Here is an 11,387-nt window from a genome sequence, read left to right on the forward strand (position 1 = left end):
AGAATTTATCCTGAGCTCCTGCTACGGCTTCCACCAGGCAGTCTCAATGTTGGATACAGAGAGCATTCAGAGGCTGTTGAGAAGAACGCTGTGTGACACACACTGACTACACCATTGGAGCTGGACTGGCTCAAGAGGTCTCCAGTTCATGTTCATCCCCTCAGGCTTCCCTTCTGACACAGAGAAGAGACACAGAATATCTCGCCAACTGTCCCGAACAGTAAATCATTGTTCGTATGTTCCTCACAGGGAGAGGATCTCAAACTCTTCATCTTCTGAATCAAAGAACCGCTCCAACCTGTCCGAGTCTGAGAAATCTGCAAAGTGAGCGTCAACACATAAAAGAAAAATATTAAAATCCATTTTCGTCAACAGAATTTTCTGAATATTTTTGGCAGAAAATATGCAGTTCATTTACCAGGAGTAAGATTAAGGGCATCCACGCTGACCATGTGGGAGGGCTGACTGTCTACTAGTTCAAACATGGGAAGGCCACCTTTGTTGCAGGACAGCTAGAAGACAAGGACCATCAATCAATTTATGAGATACAAATTCCTCCGACAGCACAGTGATGCTTCACTTAAAGAGAGTTTAGGATTTTTTGAAGTGGGGCTGCATGAGGTTCTTATCCAAAGTCATTGTATTACCTACAGTCAGAAATTAACACCCGCCAAATGTGGGTAGATTTTTTAGCACCCTGAATTATACACACTGCACATTATTCTACAAAATAACATTTACTTAAAGCACCTCTCTTATTAAGCCTAGCGAGAAGACTTATTACTTTCATTAATGTTGTAAGCTACTGTCATTACCGTCTGTACTGCATCTCTGTCTCTCTCTCTGTCTCTGTCTCTCTCTTTTTCTGTCTCATTGTGTCATACGAATTACTGTTAATTTATTATGTTGATCTGTTATGTAAGACATCTATTGCACGTCTGTCCGTCCTGGAAGAGGGATCCCTCCTCAGTTGCTCTTCCTGAGGTTTCTACCGTTTTTTCCCCCGTTAAAGGGTTTTTTTTTGGGAGTTTTTCCTGATCAGCTGTGAGGGTCATAAGGACAGAGGGATGTCGTATGCTGTAAAGCCCTGTGAGGCAAATTGTGATTTGTGATATTGGGCTTTATAAATAAAATTGATTGATTGATTGATTGAAGACATTTAGCTGGAGGCTTGGACATACTTTCTGCGTTTAACGTCCACGGGCAGCTGCAGTTCATGCAGTTCCATCCATTTAAGTCCCATTTCCACCAAGCAGTATGGTACAGTTCGTTCAATGTGGTTTTCTGTTTCCACTGTGAAAAGTTGTGGATGGTACCAATGCAACCGTTCTGTACCGTCCCCATTTCTTGTCCCCCCTCTGTTGGGGTACTGAGCACACAGATCTGGTACTAAAAGGTGGAGCTGTGAACACTGCAGTCTGTTGATTGAATCTACCAATCAACTTAGCCTGCACATCCCTGGTAAGTGTCTCATACAAACCCACTTCAAAAAAAATCCAAACTACCCCTTTAACTGCTACAGACAAGTCAAGGGAGCAACAAAAGAGCAGTGTCCACAGAAACATACCCTTCTTATGCGCATACACCAGTCATCAAACTCGTCCTCTGTTCTGCAGAAGAAACCCTGGCGGAGACCAGAAAACAATAAGTCACGGAACATCTGAGTTACTGTGCAAAGTTTTCAGCCTGCTCACATTCACGTTTAACAATGAGCCTCAGTCTGAGCTGCGCTATAAAACCCTCGCGAGCATTCCTACCGCTGCGATGGATGGGTCCAGTTCACAGATGTGCATGCGGCAGGGAGGGTGCTGACAATGGTACGTCTCATCGGGGACCTGGCCGTCTTCACATGGATCCACTGCAGGCTGAGTGGTGTGCGGGTCTAAATAGATGAGCTCCTCTCCTGAAATAAAGAGAGAATCATGTTTAGAATGAGACTGTTCTCTTGGTGTTGGTAGAATTAATATGGTGAGCATGAGTGTGCAGTGCACAGCTGAGTGTTTATTTCACAAACACAGAGACTAGACATACCGACATAACCAATGAAGTAATGGGCACTGTTGGGTTTTCCCCCAATAACACCCAGGGACTGAGGCAGCATGAAGCATTGCTGTGAAAAGAGACAAGAGGGTTTATCTCACCCCAGCTGCACCTGACTTTGCCTCGGTGCTAATTTAACGACCTGTTTTCAGAAATCTTTCAGCCAATTTAGCACAAACAGAAAAATGACATTTTGCAAAGCGTACCATTTGTTTGGGTTTTTTTTAGGGTTCCCTCAAAATCCTTGAAAGTTTTTGTATTTGAGGGGGGGAATCAAGGCCTTGAAAGTTTTAGAAAACAGACATGGGTCAGTGAAAGTGCTTCAATTCGTGAATTTTCTGCAAGAGTAGAAACTGAAGTTCATTCGCTATTTTTTTCTCAGCTGTCTGCGTGCGAGTCTCTCATGGTTGTGTCACTGTTTCACGCGCCATCCGCCTCGCGAAGGTGCGACAGTCACAGGCGGGCAAGAGTGACCGAAGTCAAATGATGCAGGTTAAGCAGAGAAAGAAAGCTAACGTTACGCAAACCTTCAGCTATGCCCGGAAAATATAATTCCAGAATGTGTGGCGGAAGCGGGCTGCCAGACCTCAAGGCTCGATAATTGGCTGCCAGCACCACTGAGAGTATGTTAGCAAGCTAGCTCCCCGCTGCTTGGAGACTGCAGAGCTGGAAAGTTTGCTGATCGGGCAGGGATGAGACTGCTTCTAGCTAGCGAGCCCATTTATGGACGTATTCCATGGTACCTCAAATTCACTCCCCCCAGATAGTTTGCTGATCCTGCAGGGAGTGAGGGGGGCAGGGCTGTCACTGAAGGTCCATCTCTGTGAGATACGACAGCTACATTAGCTTGGGAAAACAGTGATCTGGGTAGTTAAAAGGAAACTTTTCTGATTTTCAACCAGCTCTGTGTTAACGTAGTGTTCGTAAAGACACATGAACAATGGGGAGGTATATACATGTAAACAAACACAGATACATAAAGGAAGAAAATGGACATCAAAACCCAATGTCCTGTGGCAGCTCAGTGGATAGGGTGGGTGTCCCATGTACAAAGGCAATGTCGTTGCTGCCTCTGCCGCAGGTTTGATTCCAGCCTTTGCTGCATGTCATCCCCTCTTTCTCACACTTAATCTGTCCTGTGAAATAAAGGCAAAAGCCATCTCGGTGGTATTTAAAGCCAGTGATTAACTCTCGCCATTTCGTTTCACATGGCACCCAGTGTGCAGAAGCGAGAACTACTTGTAGCAATAGGCTGGCAGCCAATCATCGGGCCTTGAAGTCTGGCAGCCTGCTTTCGTTGGGCGTACGTGGTCGTGGTTTCAGCCAAAGTGGTCTGGAAAAACAATAAAATGCTCCGAGGACCCAAGGCTCACCAAAGCCATTCATTAAAACTGGCTTGTTAAACATCCGCTGGCCATGTCTCAGTGCAGAGCCCGCAGCAAATCAATAAAGTCCACGCCGTCAGCAAAGCAGCTTTGATGGGCCATGCTGCTGGAGCATCACACAGGACAGCACTCCGCGAGTTAACAGTGATTAACCTTGATCTGTGTCTAGAATAAAGCTGTTTAAAGTCCTTGAAACGGCCTTGAAAAGTCTGTGAATCTGATATTTAAGAGGGTGTGGGAACAATGCTTTAGATTACTAGTGGAAGTTTAGCTCCTTAAAGGACTTGAATTGATAAATCTACAGCAATCATACCAGAAAGCCACCCAAAAAAGCAGGTAACTTGTTTATTTCAGTGTCTCTGTTTTGAAATGTAGGCTACAAATATCTCCTTACAGCATGAGCACCTTTAAACCAGCATATGTCTTGATGTGCATTTCACATGTTCACCTGTTGAGAATCAGATAAAGCAACATCAAGATTCTGTTCCCTGCATATTCACACACCAACCACAGTAGTTGCAGAGGTTTGGAGCGATGTGTGAGAACCTAATACTGGCGCAAAAAGTATGCAGAGAAGTTTGTAACTTCCTTGAGATTGGTAATCCATCACAGATAAGAATTGTAATATTTTTTTGACCAGTTATACATGTTGGTCTACAGGTTAATTTTGTTGCTCATCAGTACAGCTGGAGTAACGTTACTCTCATTATGCTGCAGCTAGTGACGTCGCCGCTCATTTGGTGATTACTGCTACTGACGGCACTCAAACCCATTGTGGCGTTGCTGGGAGAACACTGTGCCCACCCTCAGTCCACCCGAGGTTGCCCCGACAAGTAAGCAGCCTCATTTTATCACTGTGAGCAGCATCAGCACGGCTAGTTGTGCTAACATTGTTAACAATGCAAAAGGGATTTTACAGCTCAAAATTAAGCTGCTTTTTAATGGGTGTCTATAACTAGGACCTTATTTATTTTTATAGACTCTAGTGTAGTTTATATATAGCCTAACATTAGCTAACATTAAAATATCAAGCAGGAAATTCAGTTGTCTCATTCAGTCAATCAAATTTTAAATGACAACCCACTCAATAAATCTCACAGAAAACCTCTTAGATTCAGGACATAATTGTTTTAACACACACAATGTGGGAATACAAACGCTCAAGTGCTTCACCTTGAGGGTTTCGATGTAGGCCTCATTTATATCACTCAGGCCCAGCCTGAGGGGGATGAGCAGGACCAGAGGTTTCCAGAGAGCTGTCTCCTCCTCTGTGAGGGCACACGCCCCCTCCAGGCAGCCATTGAGCTCCCCCATGCCTTCTGGTCCACCACAGGCTCCTGCAACGTCCAGCCAGGGCATACAGAGACGCTCTGCAGAGAAAAAAATTGGCATTACTGTAGGTCACACAGGATACTCAAGTCAGACAGTAAATGCTGACACTGACCACTCAGCTACTTTTTGTTTTAATCTAATTAAAACAGTAAACCATCTAATGGAAGCTCCGCCTTTTCTCCCATCTCTTCTTTGTATATTTGCACATTGAAAAGCACCAAAGTACTGTAGTTGTGACACATATTCTGTACATACTAATGAATAATAACAGGAAACAACTGCACTCACTGATTTCCTCGATGACCACAGTGTTGTCCATTGCCACGTGTACGACTAATCTGCTCCACGTGTCAAACACTGCCAGCTTCCTGAAAACACACAGAGGTGGGATTTGTGTTTTTCCAAACTGGAAAGACGTCTCTAAACTGTTTTGGATAGATAAATCCATCATGAGTGTAAAAGAAATAAAGGGCAAACTGATGATGCAATACAAACAACTAAATGGTGCACAGTGTGTGTTTCAACCACACTGACCGAATGTCTGCTGCACAAAGTACAAAGTTTAACTCGTGCTTATGATGCTCACTGAAGTGAGACTCCTTCTGTCAGCCTCGAGGTTTCTTCTTTTATTGTATTTCTGTTGTTTTGTTTTATTCACCGGCAAAATGAGCATTTATATATCACTTTGTCACCCTGTGTCGGCTTGAATTTGTGAGGACAACTTTGTTTTTCTTGGATACCTCGACGGTGAACAGAGAATCCAAAAACTGGGAAAACAGGACTGTGTTTAAAAGAGCAGTGTGTAGGATTTAGTGGCAACCAGTGGTGAGGACTGCACGTAGCAACCAACTAAAACGTTTCTGGGTAAGAATTCCTTCCTTCAGTGTTCATTGTTCAGAAGGTTTCTACCTGGAGTGAAATTATCCACAGAGGTCTCTTCCTCTCCAAAACAAACAGACCAGCTGATTTAAACTAGGAAAAACGCTGAATAAAGCAGTTTCACATGTTTCTCTGACGCTGTTCGGCTCATCACAGACGGTCCACTAGCCCAGGCCCTGCTAATGTGTACTCACTTTTTCTCTGATAACTGAAGTTCCAGAAATTGAGGAGGTTTTTATCGGGAGCTGAATTATCCACAGGTCTCTACTTCTCCAAAACAAACCGACCAGCTGATTTAAATTGGTAAAAACACATGAATAAACTTGTTTCACGTTAAAAGTCAGTGCTTTCCCGAGGCTGCTCATACCCGCCTAAATCCAGCGCACTGGAGCTTATACAACCACAAAACTCTATCAAAACATCCATTTACAAACTCTCACAAATCCCGTGCAGTATAATCGAGCACAGGATGTGTGAGAGTTTGTCAACGGATGTTTTGATAGACTTTTGCTGTTGTTCAATTCGCTTCCCAACAACCAATTCATAGAGAAGGTCCACCTTTTTTGGATTCTTGGTTCCCTGTGGAGCCATGCAAGAAAACAAAGCTTTCTTTAAGGATTCAACGTAACACGGGGTGAGTAGGGTTGCAGCAATATACCGGTTCCAAGGTATACCCTAACATGAAACCTGATGGTTGTCATACTGTGAACATTTGCTTATCTACGATATTGAAAAGAAATACTGTTGCAACCCCAGAGGAGAGTAAGTGATATACAAATGCTCATCTTGCAGGTGAAGTGCGTAACAAATAGGTATTTGAAGACGTCACTCTGGGTTCTGGGAACGTGTGAAGGGAATTTTAATATTTTTTTTATTGCAAAAATAATCGCAACAATGATTGATAATAAAAATAATCCCTACTTGTAGCACTAAAATATAAAATCTGGAAACAACTGAAAGTCCAGTAGCTTCTCTTCAGTACTTACTTTAAAACCTGGGCGACTGTGTTCGGTCCATACCACTGGCCTATAGGCTTCCCCTCTCCAACTCCCATTTGAGCTGCAGCATTTAGGAACAAAAAACAAAAAATGTTGCACACACTCTTTCAGGACTCCCTGAGTGAGTCCTCGATAACAGTGGAAATGTCTGACACTCCCTACTTACCAATCTGATGGATGGAATAATAGCTGTCTTTTTTGTCAATGAAGGCGTTGAGAATACTGATGTACTCTTCTCTTTGTTTCTGGCCTCGGGCCCATCTCCAGTCTGAGAACAACAAGCCAGTTATCAAGCCTGATTCAAACACACTCTGTTTGCTATAGTCTAATCACTGGAGAAGAGCTGGGAGTGCCACACAGTGATGAAATCTGGATTGTATATCTATATCTATCTACAATCGAAGGAGTTTTTTTTCTTTGTTTTTGTATTATTTAAAAAGTCGTCTCACCTCTGCCTACATGTCTACACACCAAGGCCTCGCCCAGGATCATCTGGCCGCACCGTAACATACATCCCCATCCTGTATCTGATGTTGGTCCTGTCCCACCTGTAACACATCCAAGAACCATGCATCACATCAACTTTTGTAATTAAATGTCAAAACAAAATGTAATAATGTAGTTTAGGGGCTCAACTGAAACATTTACCAATTGGTGGGAAGTTTTTTCTGTATGTGAACCACAGTCGTGACGTGACATCTGATAAAATCTCATCTTTTTCTATGTGAAGACCAGAAATCAACATGTTAGAATACATCCACAGAGAAAGGTGCATATGTGCTAAATAACATCATTATACTACCTATGAGTGCGTTGTATTCTTTCCCCAAGATCCACACGGGCTCCGAGGTCTCAGGAAAATCTTCAAACTCTCCAAAGCGAAGTGTGTCGTACGTCAAGGTTGCTGCAAAAGAGGAGAAGAGAGACAACTGTCAGTGTGGGAAATAACAGAGGAGAAACTGCACATATTGTTGACCACTGTCCGCTTGCTGCATTAAAGTGAAGCTATCTGTCAGGGAGTAAAGATGGCACCCATTAGTTATGCTTATCTTATATGCAAGGGAGCAAGTGAAGGAGGACACTCCCTGTGGGATAAATAAAGTATTATGTTTCAAGTTCCTGCCAAATGTATACGGCAGTGAAATAAACACACTGTATAAACAAGCCCCACAAAGTCAGGAAAAACACTAAGCTGTTTAGTGTTGTATTTTCATGATGTTGGGATAAATGTGAGAGACATATATCCTGACTTTGAGCACTAGTATATGTACAGCTCAAAAAACGCTGATTCCTACATTCCCCACAATGCAACGTGATAGTGTTATTTGTATCCTGACGCTCCCTGTCCTCATTCAGGATTTCTTGGTCTTAAGGGTGGAATAACCTTGACGACATCACTATGGCATCATTAATGTTATTTTCTCAGACTTCAAAAACCTCATCCAGGGCCACAGATGACATTTTTCAACTTTTTTTTCACTAGCTGAGTAATATTCTTCATGACGAGCAAACTGAACTTGATGTGTAAAATCACCCCTTTAATATCAGAGGCAACAACACACAAGACAAACTGACAAGACTTACTACATCACACATATCAGTATCTGGATCTGCACTTTTGTGGACAATAAATAACACTTTTAAAAACTGAACAGGTCTTTCATTTGTATTCAGATAAGCTGTACATTTTAACAGTACCTTTTCATATTTTATTGTAATTTACATCTACTCTTAACATGTTTATCACCCGTTCTTGAGAATTGGAACAAATCATGTCCTACGCCCAAAAAAATCTTAAAATTACAACGTATCAACACACTAGTTTCATCTCTGAAGTGAAACATATATTTTTTTAAATATTTGCATGTATGAAATAAATATGATTTAAAAATATTTTAATAGTTTAATATGTTAAAGATGTCTCCCAGATTTTTGTCAACTCCGCCAAATTCATACAAAAACATAATTTCATCGGGCATAAAAAGCAGTCAGCTGTATCACAAGACTCCTGTCTCGCTTCCTGGTTTCAAAAAAGGTTTGAATGCTGCTCAAGTACTGGTAAGATTTCTATTTTTGATATTCATTCAATAATATTGGCATCAGGTGTGTCTCTACCACAACATCTCAACTCCATAGCTCTTCTAAATCCAAACTAAATAAGAATTATAGTTTAAAAATTAAGTGTTTTGATTAGCATCAAGAGAACTCCTGATGACTCTGGAAAACAAAAAGGCTGCACATTGCAACTGCTGTTAAATTAATACATGTGTAACTTTTTGCCAACTCCATCAGATCTTAGCTCTGACCTCCATCATGTATGACTATTAAATCATTGGGAGGTCGGCCCATTACAAGGTTTAATAGTCAAGGCTGAATTTTTGGCACACAGCTTTTATTTTAAAGTGCCTTTTCCTGCTGTAGAGTAAGTGAATAACAGACAGCTGCTTAACACTGACAGCAAACTGGCTCCATAACATGGTCAAACACAAGTATGATGGTGTATTAAACTGTGCGGACCTTGAACTAATGACTCAGAACAAATCTGGACCTTGTGGCTGGATCAGTTGGGAACCACTTTATTTCAACATACATGGAAGGTGTACGTGTAAAAATGACAAAACCCAAAAAAGTAAGATTTTGTCCCAATTTATGCACCAACACCAACATTTTTTTTCTACAAAACATATTTCTTTTTTCCAGTTTCTACAAATATTTCTCCCTTGTGCAGTTAGGTAGTGATAAATAAGTATGTAAGCAATTAAGTGGGTGCAGACTTTTCACTGCAGCTGGAAACACTGGGCTCACAGCCAGATGTAAAACTGGGCAAAGCAGTAATGGACACCGTTGAAGAGTAAGTTACACTTCCTCTTGAAAAACCCTGGCTAACTTGTGTCTGTTATTATTCACTGGAGATGTTTATTTAAGCTTTTATGTAAAGTTTTTTTTTAAGGGTTTAGTCTGGTGTGTTGTTAAATGTCCACATCACTGACAGCAGACAGGAAAACGTTAACGTTACCTGTCAGTCAGTTAGCTTGGACACAGACAGCTGAGATTTACAGCCTCATCGATAAAGGATGAAGGGATGTGGTTGCAGTCGAAGAAGAAGGGAATGTAATGATAACTCCTATTTTCTGGACGCTATTAAGTTATTAAACTGCATGAGTTTTGTTGCTTATCATATAACTTAACCTCTCACGTAGCTACTAGCATTCCGGTGCTAACGTTAGCTTAATAACTGATGTGATGGTGACAGTGCATCGGCTGGGATGTTCATCTTGGGCGTAGCGTACTGTTAGCATAAACAGTCAAACCAAGGACGGAAGGGTCGTTATTAGGAGCGAAACTTCACCGCAACACATGACACTACCAGTGCCAACATCTGGGGACCGTACAGGAAGTTATACGGCTGTGTGGCGAGCTGTCAAAGCGCCACGTTTAGCAATAACAGCAGGCTAACGGCGGTTAGCAGTTAGCTTTAGTCATCATTTTAGCAGGCTAACGTCACCGAGGCTACAAAGCAGTATGTGTCTGTGTTGGACTGGCAGCTAGAGTTGGAAATCCCGTCATGACAGAGCAGGGAATTTGTTGCCAGGCATGACGTGGCGTTGCTGTGGTTATTTTGTGATAACACTATCTCGCTACGGGGGAGAAAGAAATGTTATTTTACTGTTAAATCTCTCTTACCTGCATCCATCCCGACGGTCTTCACCCTATCTTGTTTGTTGTTCTCTGGACTCCGACCCGGTGGACCAATGGGAGCAGAGTCCTGCTGTGGAATTCGGGGAGAGGCGGGACTTTTCTTACGACGTCCAATGAGATTTGAGAGGAGGGGTCAAATTGCTCGGACCAATCAAGAGTGGCTGACGTTGCGTCCCGTTGAGAGCAGTTGACAGTGGTTCAGATTAAAGGAGGCTTGATATCACTTAATTTATGTTAGGAACTGTTCGTTATTTATCAAAACAGGGACGCAGAAAGGATGGGGAGGCACTTGGGATATTATATTTATATATAGTATATAATAATAATAATAATATAATGAACTATTTATATAGCATCTTTCATACAAGAAATGTAGCACAAAGTGCTTTACAGTAAGGGCAGTATGAAAACTATAAATCATAAAATCAAGTAAGATTTTTAAAGGAGTTGCAGCAGCATGAAGCGTAAAAAGAAAGAGTGTCAGACCTGTGTCAGAAAAGTCAGAGCTAGTTAAAGACTTAAGTGAACAGATACGTTTTAGCTTTCTTTTAAAAATACTTAGCGAGCTAACTTTCCTGATATCTACAGGTAGTGTGCTCCATAGCTTTGAGGTGTAATTGACAAAGGCTGCGTCCTCGTTTTTCGTCCAGCTGTTTCTGAAAACCTCCAATAAACCAGCACCTGATGATTACAGTATTCTTGGTGGCAAATAGTTAACAAGGGAGTTAGCATGTAGCTTGGTCCCAGCCCATGTAGGGCTTTGTATACAAGGCCGGTAAAAAGTGCATCACAGTTGTGGAGTCAGCTTGAAATTGAAGCATGAATCAATTTCTCTGTATCTTTTTCATTTGGAAATGGTCGTTCCTTGGCTATGTTTGAGGTGGAAAAAATGTTTCGGTCACCTTGCTAATGTGGGACTTGAGGCTTAGATCCAAATCAAGGATCATGCCAAGACTTGTCACCTTAGATTTAATCCAGGGAGTTAAATTCACCAGATTATTAAACAACACTTCTCTTTTTGTGCTAGGGCCAACAAGCAGGATTTCAGTTTCAG

At 41.9% G+C, this 11,387-nt stretch overlaps 1 protein-coding gene across 1 annotated transcript; it reads right to left on the reverse strand.

Annotated features, from left to right (window-relative positions):
• Window positions 1-76: 76 nt before the first annotated feature.
• Window positions 77-10,445, reverse strand: atg4b (autophagy related 4B, cysteine peptidase). Its single transcript, XM_049588770.1, has 13 exons — window positions 10,319-10,445; window positions 7,437-7,538; window positions 7,283-7,354; window positions 7,084-7,182; window positions 6,801-6,902; window positions 6,623-6,695; window positions 5,046-5,125; window positions 4,599-4,795; window positions 2,032-2,110; window positions 1,758-1,903; window positions 1,568-1,624; window positions 419-512; window positions 77-317 (listed from the first exon to the last, which is right to left on the reverse strand). Exons 1-13 carry the CDS (start codon window positions 10,326-10,328, stop codon window positions 244-246), a joined length of 1,185 nt encoding a protein of 394 aa, XP_049444727.1. The 5' UTR covers window positions 10,329-10,445; the 3' UTR covers window positions 77-243.
• Between the last annotated feature and the right edge of the window lie 942 nt (window positions 10,446-11,387).

Source organism: Epinephelus fuscoguttatus, linkage group LG10 (genome assembly GCF_011397635.1).
Source record: "Epinephelus fuscoguttatus linkage group LG10, E.fuscoguttatus.final_Chr_v1".
Classification (NCBI taxonomy): Eukaryota; Metazoa; Chordata; class Actinopteri; order Perciformes; family Serranidae; genus Epinephelus; species Epinephelus fuscoguttatus.

Excerpts from the sequence above, each read along its gene's own strand:
- atg4b (XM_049588770.1), bottom strand. Across the intron at positions 7,355-7,436 it reads AGAATACAACGCACTCATAG|AAAAAGATGAGATTTTATCA; the intron begins GTAGTATAATGA and ends GTCTTCACATAG. Across the intron at positions 5,126-6,622 it reads ACAGTCGCCCAGGTTTTAAA|GAAGCTGGCAGTGTTTGACA; the intron begins GTAAGTACTGAA and ends GTGTGTTTTCAG.